General features: G+C 42.7%; 1 protein-coding gene across 4 annotated transcripts in view; it reads right to left on the bottom strand.

Annotated features, from left to right (window-relative positions):
- The window catches only part of usp9 (ubiquitin specific peptidase 9), a 32732-nt gene that overhangs the window by 15937 nt on the left and 1265 nt on the right, over positions 1 to 15530 (bottom strand). For 3 of the 4 annotated variants that reach the window (XM_028991030.1, XM_028991031.1, XM_028991032.1), the window contains exons 2-19: positions 11394 to 11653; positions 7827 to 7972; positions 7630 to 7709; positions 7247 to 7359; positions 6719 to 6937; positions 6028 to 6143; positions 5679 to 5930; positions 5458 to 5596; positions 4523 to 4675; positions 4330 to 4434; positions 4025 to 4231; positions 3737 to 3873; positions 3385 to 3423; positions 2454 to 2587; positions 1816 to 1906; positions 1366 to 1708; positions 364 to 459; positions 53 to 264 (exon numbers count right to left, since the gene is read on the bottom strand). In XM_028991030.1, coding sequence (XP_028846863.1) covers positions 53 to 264; positions 364 to 459; positions 1366 to 1708; positions 1816 to 1906; positions 2454 to 2587; positions 3385 to 3423; positions 3737 to 3873; positions 4025 to 4231; positions 4330 to 4434; positions 4523 to 4675; positions 5458 to 5596; positions 5679 to 5930; positions 6028 to 6143; positions 6719 to 6937; positions 7247 to 7359; positions 7630 to 7709; positions 7827 to 7972; positions 11394 to 11495 — 2684 coding nt within the window. In that variant the 5' untranslated portion in view covers positions 11496 to 11653. The remainder of the gene's footprint in view (positions 1 to 52; positions 265 to 363; positions 460 to 1365; positions 1709 to 1815; positions 1907 to 2453; positions 2588 to 3384; positions 3424 to 3736; positions 3874 to 4024; positions 4232 to 4329; positions 4435 to 4522; positions 4676 to 5457; positions 5597 to 5678; positions 5931 to 6027; positions 6144 to 6718; positions 6938 to 7246; positions 7360 to 7629; positions 7710 to 7826; positions 7973 to 11393; positions 11654 to 15530) is intronic. The other variant, XM_028991033.1, reaches the window with a different exon arrangement.

Here is a 15530-nt window from a genome sequence, read left to right on the forward strand (position 1 = left end):
TTTTAAAAAAAAAATTGAAAATTAAAGAAAGGATTTACAGGAGTCCTGGTACCTGGACATGGGCAAGATGGTTCGCTCCTCATGGTAGTCGCTGTCACACTCAGTGATGTACTCCCGCAGAACAGTCAGCACACGCACCATACGGATGGCCTCTTGCCTGGCACAGTTAATGCTGTCCTTATCCCCGTCCAGCACACACAGAGTGTCATAGGATGCCTTCAGCCGATCAAAACATGACTGGATAAAATCTTCATGAATCTCAACCTACAGGGTGACACAGGAGAAAGAAATCCTAGAACTCACAGAAACATAGATATACAAATTTAATGAGTGATAAAAACCTATCAGCATGTAGGACATTACCTGATTGGCTTGCAGTTTTGGTCCAAGGTTTGTGTAGATCTCTTTTAGCAAATCTATTGCTCGGCTAGCAATGTCATCACTTCCTTGAATCACAACCTGCTCAGTACAAAAGCAACAATGTCAGTATTGTTCAAACACAAATCACTGCAACTCTTGCAATCTGTTGGGTGTTTTAGGGCATAGCGTGTTTAGCTGTATGAGTGCCACACTTTACACTGTAATACAAAAGATAAGACGAGTTATGTAATTAAAATATGCAGGCTGAACGCAAATGAAATGAAATGCCCCAGTCTAAAGACATTAAAAGAACCATTATCATCCAAAACCAAAGCAGTCGTCCATCTCTATAGCAGCTAATTAATACATGATACAAATAACGAAAAGTCCAGTAATGCATTAAACAATTTCACATGCAGCTTTAATGACTTACATCATCTCTTTGTCACCCCATTTATATAAAATATAATTGATAATGGAGTTTAAAACATCTTCCTATAAAACATTTCATGTAATAGAAATCATGAAGTATGCAATTAATTAAAGGAAAAAAGATAATGTGGACAGTGTTTTTGTCAGAAGCTCACATTTTAAGAAAATGAGCTAAAACATTTAAAAAACTAATTTATCTGTGGGAGTAAGTGGAAAACCGCTGAAATTGTTTATTACATGTACGTTTCATGCTTCACTTTTTTCTTTTTTAAGTGGGTCACAAGCCTTTTAGCCATCTTCCAAAACGATCACCTTCATAGTGGAGCACAGACTGGAAATCTCTCAACCTTTACCGGCTTCACCAGACTGTTAAAAGCCAGGCTGCATAAGATTCTTTATAAAATAATAACCATCAACCAGCAACAATCATAATCAAGTAAAAAAATATAAGTAAAAAAGGAACAAAGTACAAGAGCTACAATGCTCGTTGGTGTGATTCAACAATTTTGGTTACTGGAGAAATGGTATGATGGTTGGTGATCCAAATTATTGAAATGATCTGCAAATTCTTACCCTCCAAAGATAGTCCAAGCCTATGAGCTCCAAGTCATCCATCATGTAGGCCCGGCGTTTGGCCACCAGCTTTCCTTCCCTGCAGTTGACTGCCTTAAAAAACCGCTCAAAGCACTTCATGCCATTCTCTGTGAGCAGTGAAGGGTCCAGCTGCAGCACATTGTTCTCAAAGAAGTCCTTATTGATATCTGGGTCCAGGTCGGGCTCATCTCCCATGAGTTTGGAGTACCATTTAAAGCAGGCCTCTCTGTCACACAAGAACACTGCATTCTCCGCCAAGCACTTCCAGATCTGCTTGGCCTGAGGAGCACACAGCCACAGCTGGCCATCCTTCAATAGGAACCTAGGGACAGGCACAATTATCTAAGATTCCTTCTTCACAGCCCATATACTGAAATAAAAACAGACCCACGGGCGTGTTGAACGCCTAATAATATAAATAGACCATACCTCAAGAAGTTGAGCCTCTCCTGGACCTCCTGCACGTGACTATATCGGCTTCCTGGCCTCACGGTCTGTGGGTCAAAATCAGCATGCTCTGCTGCAAACCAGAGAATGCAGAGTGAGACTGCAGATGTCTAAGTTGACAGATTAACAAGTCATTCCATGAAACTTGAATTTCCAGTTGGGCACTGGAGTGCACTGTTCCAGTTACCTTGACAGTGGGTTAAAATACGACGCTTAAAAGGTCCCATGACATGAACATTTAGCTTTCATAAAGGTCTTAGTTGTTCCCTAATACTGTATCTGAAGTGTCTTTCTGAAATGCAGCCTTGGTGCAGAATTACAGCCCCGTTTATCCAGTCACAAAATTAGATTTCCCCAGGCCGCGCCGTTTTGGTGTCTGTAGCTTTAAATGCTAATGAGGAGGAGAGAGGCAGGACGAAGTAACGTGACAAATTCCAGATCAGACCGTCTGAGCTGCTGCTCTCTGAATGGCGAAGCAGAATGACCAAAGCATTCTTTACACCTATAGTTATTTCTAGACACTGAAGACCATAGACAGGCTAGAGGAACTCATATTGATGTTAAATGTTCATGTCATGGGACCTTTAACAGTGTTTGTGTATCAAAAAGGCAGCACTAACCTTTGGAAAACTGCCTCATGCTCTCCATGTATGCAGACAGGTTCTCAGCCACCAATGTGACCAGGGCATGGTTGTGCTGCAGCTGGTTTATCAGGTCATGGCGATAGAAGACATGGGGGCTCCTTTGTGTCTGGCTGTAAATACAGAGATGTGGGGGAAAGACAGATGTGGAGGAGAACAAGGATGAGGAAGACTGAGGGCATGGGAAGCAAAACTGAAAGCAAAGTCTGGGAAAGTGTGTGTGTGTGTGTGTGTGTGTGTGTGTGTGTGAGTGAAAGAAACAGTCTTAACATGGTCTTCGAAATTATTTTAAGCTCACACTCCTGCACCACAAGAAAGGAGGAAACAAAAAAGGGATTCTTGATTTCATTAACACTCCCAAATGACAAGAGTGCCTCATTAGGCAGAACTGGCTTTTTTAGCAAAAGCATCTGTAATGCATGAGTGTGTGTGTGTGTTTGTGTGTGTGTTACCCAGACACATAGCAATCTTCTATAAAGCCCCTTAACCCGCAGACAGTATAGACAGCTCCCCTGTTCTCCTAAAGAAGCACCATCGTCATAAAGGCAATGAAGGCAGAGCTTTCAGAGAAGGGGGGGAAAAAACTATATATATAACAACAAGTATATATATATTTATATATGTAAATATATATTAAAGACGCCGCTGAGGTACAGGGCTGGAAAATGTGAGTGAAGCATCCTAGGACCCAGACAGACCATCTGATATGTTACAGTGAATTCTAACATCAAAAGCTGGCGCAACAGAGATACAGCAGGTTTGCAGAAGCATATTTAAATAAAACAAGAACATAAATGTTTAAAAAAAAAAAAAAAAAGAAGCAAAGAATTGTAACAAAATCTTAAGCACAACAGAGCTAGATTTAGGATCTGAGTGGAGACAACAGTCCCCAGATTAGCTCTAGACTTACCCCTCTAAGCTCTTTTGTATGTTAATAGGTATTTTCTTTCTGAAAAACAACAGGCATGTGCACTATGTTTTTTTTGTCTTCTGCTATAAAACAGTAAATATTCCTTTAGATGCACTGCATTTTGTTAACCGTGGCATTATGGTTAATGGTTAAAGCCTTTAGCATAAAAATGCTGCTACATGTGATGTCAGTCCACAGGGAGATCATGCCTTGTGTGTTTAAGAAACAAAACATTATTAGGTGGCAGACGCAGCAATGCCTAGAGCTATGTGCTGTGCTGTCCTGCCCTGTGTCAAGCCTTTTTTGTAGCAGTCACCTATTCGGTTACCATAGTTGAAGCGGGCCTTGTTACCTCAGATTCTGAGGAGCCTCTCCAAATAGGCTGCAGATCTCACGTATCTGCTTCAGGGCAGGGATCACCCACTTGTCGTTGGTTCGCAGCTCTTCGATGAAACGGTCAATCCACTGGATTTTCTGTGTATCTCGATCCTACAGTTGCGCAAACAATTCAATTGCACTGAGACTTAATTACATTAACGAATGCAATTAACAATCATGCAATTAACATCATGACTGTTGCATTGGCCACTATATGCTACAACAAAGTAAAATAGGAAAATGACAACACAGTGATCGACACCTGAGAGCAGCTGTAGTCCAAGATCTTAATGTGAGCACTAAGTGCCTGGTCCATGATGTCAACTGGGACGTCATCACTGTGGGCCAGGTTCCACAGCAGGTTCAAAACTTTGTGAGCCATCACTCCATCCTTATCGTCTTCTGCCAACCGACGGATCAATTCCAGGAGCTTCTCTCTCTGCTTTTTACTTGCGTTGGTCCAACTTGCCTGTCACATCACACACACATTATATTTGGGTTCATTCTCAAGAACTAAAATCTGTCATTCTAGTCTGTGTCTGTTCACAAAACATTGTAACAGCTCACCTTAAAGCAGTCAAAGAGATGATCCAGCTGCTCGGGGGAGAAATCCCAAGCCAGCTTTGCCAGAAGATCATGAACATTTTTTACAATAGCCTCGTGCTTTCCCGCCTGATGACAAAGACAAAAATGACATATCAAAACTGCCAATGGACCCTAATTACAAGTTCAAATTACAGTTTTAATATATTGTTATTACCTGGGCTGCCCAGATGTTGTCCAGGTCCTGCATTGTAAGGGCCTTCTCTTTTATGACAAAGCGCAGGATCTTCTCAAGCTTTTCCACATACTGAGGTTGGTGCAGGCTGTCCCGCAACACAATTGACAGAATGTTGTTCTGCTGAATCCACTCCTGGAAGGCAGAGAACTTGGTTCATTCAGTACAGACACAGAAAAAATCATTTAAAATAAAGGTTGGGGAAAATAGCTTGATAAAATTGACTACTACATATGTACAGTACAGGCCAAAATTTTGGACACACCTTCTCATTCAATGTGTTTTCTTTATTTTCATGACCATTTAAATTGGTAGATTCTCACTGAAGGCATCAAAACTATGAATGAACACATGTGGAGTTAAGTACTTAACAAAAAGTGGAGACCTGGCCTCCACAGTCACCGGACCCGAACTCAATCGAGATGGTTTGGGGTGAGGTGAACCGGAGAGTGAAGCCAAAGGGGCCAACAAGATTTAAACACCTCTGGGAACTCCTTCAAGACTGTTGGAAAACCATTTCAGGTGACAACCTCTTGAAGCTCATCGAGAGAATGCCAAGAGTGTGCAAAGCAGTAATCAGAGCAAAGGGTGGCTATTTTGAAGAAACTAGCCGAAACTAGTTATTTCACCTTTTTTGTTAAGTACATAACTCCACATGTGTTAATTCATAGTTTTGATGCCTTCAGTGAGAATCTACCCATGTAAATGGTCATAAAAATAAAGAAAACACATTGAATGAGAAGGTGTGTCCAAACTTTTGGCCTGTACTGTATGTAACAAGTGTTTTAATTAAAGTGGTCATTTATACAGGGGCCAATATGGCATATTATATAACTGTAATAAAAATCTCCCCTAATAAAGAATCATGCTTAGACCAGTTCAAATCAATGATGCCTACTACTGTCATCAGTACGTACCGCCATCCGTTCAGCGGTCAGCCACTCCTCCTCCTCTGGATTACCATGACGATGCGTGTAGTAGGACACGCTGGATATCACCTTGTTTACTTCATTTAGTGCATTCATTTTGCCATTAAAAGAAGAAATTTGCAATAACCTGTTGGGCGGTAAAAAACATAAGGTTATAAATTCAATCTACCAATAAACATGTTAAGCAAAAACCCCATTTTTGTGCTTACCTAAGAATCATTTTTAACCTAAAAATTTCTAAATTCTTCACTGTGTCCTCCTGCCCTGGTACTCGCGATGCCAGGTTCTTCAGAGATTTGATTATCATAGACAGAGCATCGTTTTTGGCTTCATTCTTGGCCTCCTTTTTCAACTCCTCATCTGTGAGGTTTTCTAGGAATTGAGGAACCATTTCTATAATGGGAAGGAAGTACTTCTTCACCGTGTGCAATGTGAGAAACTCATAGCACTGCCCGAAAGGCCTGGCAACAGGAACAAACAGAAAATCAGAATAGGCAGTGACATACGGGAAGAGACAAAGCCAATTGTGAATGACGGGGGAATCTGTGACCGTCTTACTTGATGAGTGCAGCAATGATCTGAACATTCAGCGCCTGGCCACTCATAAAGCGGTCGTGCAGAATCTGAAACCCGTTTAACGTGCCAAATTTGTTTATTAAATCCACCAGCCAGCCCTGCAGACAGAGAGAGAGAGAGAAAGAAACAGAAAGCCACACGCGGTGGTGACATCAGACCGTGACAGAATGGGCCTTTCAGATAAGATAGGCTTCCTACGCGAGCGACAGCGTCAGAGCCTGCTCTCTTCTCAGGCAAAGGACCCGGGTTTCCTCAGGCATGCTGCTGCCCACACTTCACTTGGCGAACCAGCAGCTCGCCCAATCTCTGGCTGAAGTCAATTCTTGTGCACGGCAAATTCTTTCAGCATTACTCTGCATCTCAGGTACGGCTTAATGTGATGTCTGAGGTGTTTTTAAAGAGACACATATGTTCATGCCTGTTCAAAACCCCTAACTGAGAGCTATGTCAGAACAAAAATTACAACCACGTTCATTATAATTGACTGCTTTCTGATAAATGCCATAAATGTAAATGTGTAACTGTGCAAACAACTCCAAGAGCATTTACCCAAGTCAGTCAGGTATATAAAATAATTTCCTACAGATTAATTATTCTTTTCAGAAATACACACGTTCAAAATGCTAACAAAAAAAACCCACAGTCAAGGCAGACAGGAATACAGACATCTCACCTTCGGAGAGCGAGGATCAGGCGGGCGAGCAAACAGCTCGTCTTCGGCCAGCTGAACACCCGCGGGCACCGTCTCGGAGGGCCTGGTACCATTGTAGATGTGGAACTTACAGTGGGGGTTGGTGGCCATGGCCAGCAGCTCGAGAAGGGGGAACCAGTCCTGAGAGAGCTTGGCCACACACAGCTCCACCAAACGGTGTGTGTTGTTTATGATGCATCTCTGAGGGGTTGGACACACAAAAGCCATGACTGATTAATCCGCTTTTTTGTGGCAGTACACCGACTGGATGCTCCGTTTTGCCGTTGCATCCAGACACCCCCCTCTGATCACTGTTATGCAGTCTAATGGAAATGGCAAGCAAGACTAGTGTGATAGGGAGGGCATTGATTGCGGCACTCAGCTGCCTAATAAAGAACTCAATTTATGAGTGTGCTGCTCGGTAAGAAAACACCGGCTGGCTTTTAAATAGCAAAAGAAACAAATTGTTATGAACACCGGAACTTCTCGTATTGTTTGGTGCCGACTCACATGGATTTCAAACTTCCATCCACTAACAGCCTCGTCTGTCAGTATTTTCGTGAAGGAAATTGTCAGGCCGTCTCTAAAAAACCTCTGGCATGCTTCACACTTGACATCAAGTCCTACAGACATTGGAGAGGGGGAAGAAAGGTAAAAAAACAGGTTTAAGATTTTACAACCTTCTCCCTAAAAAGTCGCTTTTTACAGTGTGCAAAAAAGGCCCTGATGTAAGGCTAAATAGGGTTTCCCCTGCAGATAAGTTTAATGAGGGCTTTATGGCACAAGCTGGTTTGATGACATTAATAATTATAGTTGTTTTATTTTACAGCAAGAACAGAACATGGTCCCTAACATAAAAGGAACAAATTGAAGCAATAATGGGGAAAGATTACCTTTTTTACAAAGCTCTATGGCAGCTTCAAGGAGAACTTCTAATTCACCCTTTGGGAGAACTGGAACAACCCAGCGGGGTCTGCAGAACAAATGCAAACTGATTATAAAGGCCACAACAGCATGGAAAAAGGAATATCTACACATTCAGTGACTTGTGCTGAACTTGTGTTGAATTTTTGGCACAGCATTACTGTACCTGTTAATCATGTCATCTAGCTTGGCTAGGTCGGCATGGGGGAAAGCTGGCTCCTCCTCCTCCAACTGGGGAGGACATTCCCCCTGGCCCTGATCATCAGGAGGGCTCACTGGGGAATTCTCATTGGAGGAGTTCGGGGAGGATGTCTGCAATATAAAAGATGGAAAATGAGAATGGGTTCCACTGGAGGCTTCAAACAGGATGTGGAGAGATTTTCACTCGTGGAATGGAATCAGGATGACCAGGTTTCCCACCCTGAAATCCAATAGTTGAGAGGACAGCAGTAGAAACAAACAATGCAATGCTGCAGATGACCAAAAGGAAAAGAACATGTCTGTGCCAAAGGATGGGGATTACTGGACCTACTAAGGTGTCAGCATTAGTGTCTATATGGTCTTCTGTGTAATAAAACACAGGATACATTTCAGATGACAAAGCAAAATCATATCACGGGAGGCAGTATCCTGGCAGGCAACACCACTCCCCTATGAACCAAAAGGCACAGGTTTAAACCATTGTATGCCTGAGCAAGTCACTCTGCATAAGTTTGCCTTATTGGCATTGGCACCTTCCCCATGTTTGCTCTGTTTACATCTGGTCACCCTGAAATGCTGGTGATCCCACACTAGAACTTATAATAAAAGTTACATTTACATTAGGGGTGCAAAGGTACTCAGTAAAATATGGTCTGCCCTGCATGGTCCAATATGCCCTTCCGGACTGCGGGATTTCGTCTTTGCAATTTATTTTGAAATTGGTCCAGAAATGTCCAGTGTTTGTCTTTACAAACACTGTAAAGACAAACACCGTCTGAGCTGCTGCTCTCTGAACGCCGAAGCAAGAATGGCCAAATCACTCTTTACACCTATGGCCATTTCCAGCTACTGCAGGACCATAGACAGGCTACGGAAACTCGTATTAATGTTAAATAATCTCACAAAGTGTAATTTTCTTGTCATAGGACCTTTAGAGATGAATCTGTTCAGGTTTAGACAACATCAGCTGTCTCTGTTAACAGGACAATTTGAAATACTTATACCGCTCAGCATGCTCCAGTCCACAAAGGCCTGGTAATGTGTATGTGACCGAAGATGGTGAATTCAATGGGCTATTTGGATACAAGATGGGCACACTTACGGTCAGCACATCTACACTGCACATACACTTTATTAGGCACACCTGTCCAACTGCTCGTTGATGCAAATTACTCATCAGCCAATAACATGGTGGCAACCCAATGCATTTAGGCATGTTGACATGGTCCAGACGAACTGCTGCAGTTCAAACCGAGCTTCAGAATGGGCAGGAAAGATGATTTAAGTGACTTTGAAAGTGGCACGCACAACCATCTCTAGGGTGTACAGAGAATTATCTGAAAAAGGGAAAACATCCATTTATGTGGCAGTTATGTGGGTGCAAACGCCTTGTTGATGCCAAAGGTCAGAGAATGGCCAGAGTGGTTCGAGCTAATAGAAAGGCAATAGTAACTCAAATAACCACTCATTACAACCAACGTATGCCGAAGAGCATCTCTGAACGCACAACACGTCGAACCTTGAGGCAGATGGACTACAGCAGCAGAAGACCACACCAGGTGCCACTCCTGTCAGCTAAGAACAGGGAACTGAAGCTACAATTGGCACATGCTCACCAAATTTGGACAATAGAAGATTGGAAAAATGTTGCCTGGTCTGACAAGTCTCGATTTCTGCTGCGACATTCAGATGGTAGCGTCAACAACATGAAAGCATGGATCCATCCTGCCTTGCATCAATGGTTCAGACAGGTGGAGGTGTAATGGCACACTTTCTTGGCACACTTTGACCCCCTTAGTACTAATTAATCTTCGTTGCAATGCCACAATATACCCGAGTATTGTTGCTGACCATGTCCATTCCTTTTATGGCAACAGTGTACCCATCTTCTGATGGCTACTTCCAGCAGGATAATGAATCATGTCATAAAGCTCGAATTATCTCAGACTGGTTTCTTGAACATGACACTGAGTTCACTGTACTCAAATGGCCTCCACAATCACCAGATCTCAATCCAATAGAGCAGCACCTTTGGGATGTGATGGATCCAGATTCACATCATGGATGTGCAGCCGACAAATCTGCAGCAACTGTGTGATGCTATCATGTCAATATGGACCAATATCTCTGAGGAATGTTTCCAGTACCTTGTTGAATCTATGCCACGAAGGAATAAGGCAGTTCTGAAGGCAAAAGGGGGTCCAACCTGGTACTAGCAAGGTGTGCCTAATAAAGTGTATATGTACATTCACCATGCACCGAGATGTGACGTGCTTCTTTACAGCTTCCTGTGGAGTGCGATAAACTCCCAGAATGCACGTCGGAGCTTCCACAGCAGCGCCTCCGAATGGAGCCTGCGGAACTTGGGAAATGTGGGGGCGTATTCTGGAAAAGACTCCTTATGCTTGGCTGACCTACATAGGCAGACGCGTTTCTCACGTCTGTGCGCCTCTCAGCCCAACCAACTGGAGGCCTTGTTCTGCTGTGCGCTGCTCACGTTCATCCATTCTCCCTCTTTTCAAGATGCGGACAGACTTGCTGCAGTCTATCTGAGCTTAAACGGGAGTGAGCCCCCCTCCCCGCAATATAATTCAATTACCGCACCCCTCTCTTCCTTGGCAGCTACTAATACTTCACTCTGTGGCCACTGAGGCGGCTAAGAACTGTGACCGGCCAGTGGCAAGGAAACCCAGTGTGTGCAACTGCTGAAGGGCGGTAATCAAATACCCTGTGCTGCAGAACAGGACGCTGTGGCATCACCAGAAAACAGCTTATTAATGTTCTACTCACAATGAAATGTAATGCCAAGCACAGTTCATGTAGTTGCAGACTGGGAAATGTGAAAGGAAAACTCACTTTAAAGAGAAAATAAAATACAAAGATCCATATAGAAGCATAAATGCACACATAAATCTACTTCTCTATATATTCAGGTATTTCCAATGTAAATGTGTTAATAAGCATAAATCTATATTTTAGGGTTGTGGAGAAACCGCAAATCAATTCTCCATGATCTTGAGTCACATTTACAGATAACACATAAGTACACACATCCACAGCCTGCTGCCACACTCTCATTCAGTCACCAATGTACGAAAATACATTTATGTATTTCACAATTAACAAGATAAAACATCTAAATCAACAAAGTATTGTTCCGCTTAGTTTTTAACATCAATTATACATACATATTTTATGGGATATATTTCCTGTGGAATATGGAATGAAGTGCATGGAAGTGTGTGAAAGAGACATGACCACAAGACTGTCCCTGAGAACCCTTAAATTAAAGATCTGATAGTCTCTGTTTGCTTTGTCCACAGCAGAGGTCATTTTTGTCCGCTGACACCCCAGAGAAAAATGTAGGTATGGGCAACATGGGCATGTAGCTTGGGCTATTGCTACAGCCAGAATAATTTTTATTGTTTATATGTATTGAGTGTTTTGGGTCTTGCTCATTCAGTTTTAGGGCTTCCACTGAGTCAGGTTCACCACTGGAAAAAAAAGAAATATGCGTCTATGTGTAACTGACCTGGTTCTGGGGTAGTGGGGGTTGGGACTGGCCGTCAGGAGCCTGGCCCTGTCCCTGACTCTCGTTTCCCCCGACTGGAGAGCCACGCGTCGTGGCCGTCATACTCGACACGGGGCAGATCTTTGCAATCTTGTCTGCTTAGGTCGCAGTAGTGAGAGAAGAAATCAGTGCCTCCTCAGCACTGGCAGAGAAGCGGCACACGTGTGAAAGTGAAAGCACCACCTGAAGCACTGGAGGATTTGCTGAGACCATTGCATAACCTGCAGGAGGAGAAGAAAGTGGGGTGTTAGTTCTGACACATTGATGTAACTGATCAGGTTTCAAGGTCCAACGCCAAGAGAACTGCCAGAAAATGCCATTAAACAGTCCCCCGACATTAAAATTTCACTTGTGGGATTATTAAACATTAATATGGTCCTGCACTGACTAGAAATGGCAATATATAGAAAGCATGCTTTGGCCATTCTGCCTGGCCGTTCAGAGAGTGGGTGGGTGGTAGTAGCCCACCCACCCGCTAGCCCAGTGGGTAACCTATGAACCAGAAGACCCGGGTTCGAATCCCACTTACTACCATTGTGTCCCTGAGCAAGACACTTAACCCTAAGTTGCTCCAGGGAGACTGTCCCTGTAACTACTGATTGTAAGTCGCTCTGGATAAGGGCGTCTGATAAATGCAAATGAGAGCAGCAGCTCAGATAGTCGGATCTAGAATTTGGCCCTTATGTATTCAAAAGTGATTTTAATTTTTTTTTTTCTGGAAAAATGCTGACTTCGTATCTGCACCAAACATTGTGGTTGGTGAATGGTGCTGATGACGTCATCACTGCAAATTCATGCTCCGTTCTATAGGCCGCTCTCCTCCTCGTTGGTAGCATGTAAAGCTACACACACCGAAATGGTGCGTCCTGGAGAAATCGCATTACGTGACTGGTTAAAAGCAGCTGTAATTCTGTACCATAGCTGAATTTCGGAAAGAGACTTCCAACACAGTATTAAGGGACCACTAACACAAAAAAAAATAAAAAATTATGTCAGGGGACCTTTAAATATTGAGGGGCAGCATTGCACCTGAAAGCTGTGCACCCCTTGTATCGAAACGCTGCTTGGTGCCTCGAGGGACACTTCTGTACACTCCACATGTTATTATTGCTACTTCGTTAGCACAATAATATCTATTTTCAGTGCTGCAATATCATCCACGGCATCCTGTCTATAATCCCCTGGGTATTGCACAAATCAACACAACAAACCATACTGACAATACAAATTGCTGCCATGTGAAATATTTTCTGCGATCCTGCAAGGCCAACACACCCGCAACCTAAAAGATGGTACCAAGACCAGACAAATGAAACAAGCTAGTGGACAATTCAGCTTAAGTAGTCAGAGAAATAAGACTCTAGACTCCTTCCTGTCCTTACCCTTTACTGCCCTTTATCGCTTACACTGGGTCAGCCGAAGGAACGTGGAGGCGATTTGCCAACTGCACTATAACTTTCACGGCTGTCTAAGTCTAAGTCTAAGCAGCAAACTTTGACACCTGGCCAGGCCACCATCCAGCCAGCCAGTTGACCTCTTCACCATGACCACTTGTTTGCAAACCGCAACTGAGATGAGATGATTTTTATGTTAGGCTTGTAAAAAACCCGGCTAGACAAGCATGTAAAAGTGCACGCAGAAGACCGTGACAACTGTATGATGGTTCTGCCAGGAAATTCACAAGGGGGAAATGAACGTGGGAGCCACAGATGAGGGGTGGGGGGGATAAATGTAAATTTAAAAAATAAATAAAAATAAACTGGGAGCTTGCAGCTGGGAGCTATGCACTGCACAAAAGATGACAAAATGTTGCAATTATTAATGCGCTTTTCCAAGTCACACAGGTGATGACCAGCATGCAGGGGTGTAATTGGACCCTGCATATATGCATTTTAAGGTTCAAGTGCAGACCATACAGTTGGTGGCTAATCATTCCACTTTGTCTCCCTACTACAATGCTAAAATGGTTTTGTCCAATTCTGTGGGCCTATCCAAAACGTTTATTGCCAATAATGTGGTCAATGACAACAGCCAATGAGAAAAAGAAAAAAAAAAAAAAAAGACATAGACATGTCTCCTGTCAGTGGTCAAGAAAAAAACATCATACCTAACCTGGAATGTTTGGGTATCAACATGTTACTTCCTGTGTATGGTCAATTACCTCGGACGTTAATTCCCATGCTTGCGATATGCGTCTGGATTTGTAAGGCTGGGGCCTTTCACATGGGGTTTAGACACACCACTCATTTCTCCTTTCAATTGATTTATTCCCTCATTTAATTTAATTCCTGTCTTTAACAGGAGATGAAAGACTTCCCAAAATAATCATTCTGGAGGACAACAAATGTACTGCATGTCAGGATGGCATGTCACTGCATCTCACCAATAAGAACATATTAATTTCTTGTTTAGTCGTAAATCACAAGCAGTATGTCTCAATGGGCTTTGACGGGCCCTACTGTTGACACCCCCCACCCTCGCTGATGTCTGCAAAGAGATGATGTACTGGACTAAAGAGTCCACTGGGCCTGATTACAAGCAAATGGATTAATCATGCTGGATGTGCTTTTACATTGAATCTTGACAGCACATCTCACCATGCATCAGTAGCACAATTAATGACCAAACTTCAAAATGAAACCTAAAAAAAGAAAATTGTCAGTTGGCTACTTTGTTCAATAGGCTTTAAGTTTCTTTTTAGACCAACCACATTAAAATCAACTTTTTCCATTTATATGGCATGTTCCATGTCACACCTGTTGAAAGGTGTCACCCACTTCCTTAGCCACACTGAATCCACTCCAGTTTCACTTTGTCTACGCCTCTCTCTCAAAAATACATAGTCTAAATCTCAAAAACCGCAGCTTTCTGGTATTGTAACCTTGAAAAATGCCTCAAACCATGAATTGCTCCAACTCTCAAAACCAGCAGAAACAATTCCAGCTAGATAACAGGCTATTCAGAGTCTATGGCTATTCATTTGATTAATTATGCATTAGAAAAAATCTCTCCTTGCCACTGAGCATACAGTTTCACTTTTATTTCAGGATATTTTTTACAGTGACTTTGCAAAACCCCCGAAACAGAGTTCATGCATGCTCAAGTTCTTTCAATACACTTGGGGAGTCCCGAATGTATCCTTTTCTAATGAAAACTATGTAAAAATGTTCAAGCATTGCATCTGAATCAGGTCACTGAAACATTGACCATGCTACGTCACAAAACCACAACGGCTGTCTCTTTCTGCCCTTTGTGTACACTTTCCAGCGCTCCAAGGAACGTCTCAATCTGGTCCAACTAGATAGCTACTGCCTGTGGTATGACCAGCGCTGAAGAACTACATTGTTATGTTGCTTCTGCGTCGTTTCACATGATAGTGCACCATGTTCCGCATCCATTACAATGATGATCTGCTTCTGAGTCTATATGAGCTGTTGTATACACAAAAAAACCTTGTCGGGGTGAGTTGAAATGGACTGAAAAAACAATAAATGCCTACATTTCAATATTAGAAATGCAAAAACAGTTGCTCGTTCAAGTCCAAAATTTTTTTTTTTTTTTGGAATAATAAGAACCAATGAGGAAAATCTTCAGATTCCAAATATATGGCTATGAAAGCACTATACACCAGCACTATTCAGGTGTCGGTGGCACAATAAGGCAGATATTTCTGACCGGTGTCACTTCTAATATTTCCCAAATAAACATCAGAATTATTATTAGCCACGGGGGTGACTTGCAAATCACTGCTGCTCATATGCAATGCTGGCGCCCACAGAAGCCCCACGGTGTCAGAGATTATTGCAATCGGTTACGCAAAAAGTATGATTAGATAACGAGTTTACGTGTGTTTCGCCGATTCGCATTCCATACGTAATTACCAGTTTAACTACGATTAAGCGCCGGCAGCTACCTCACCATACGATACGTCACGATATGTCAAAATAACCAGGAACGGCACAACACATTCAGCACAAATACGCTATAGAATGCGCTAAATAGTTATGCAGTTCAACTGCAACCCGATAACAAGACGCAGGGAATTAAAACGGAACCCTTCGGTACAGCTAAAATAGCAGACATTCGTGTACAGATACT

The sequence above is a fragment of the Denticeps clupeoides genome, chromosome 9 (genome assembly GCF_900700375.1).
Source record: "Denticeps clupeoides chromosome 9, fDenClu1.1, whole genome shotgun sequence".
Lineage (NCBI taxonomy): Eukaryota > Metazoa > Chordata > Actinopteri > Clupeiformes > Denticipitidae > Denticeps > Denticeps clupeoides.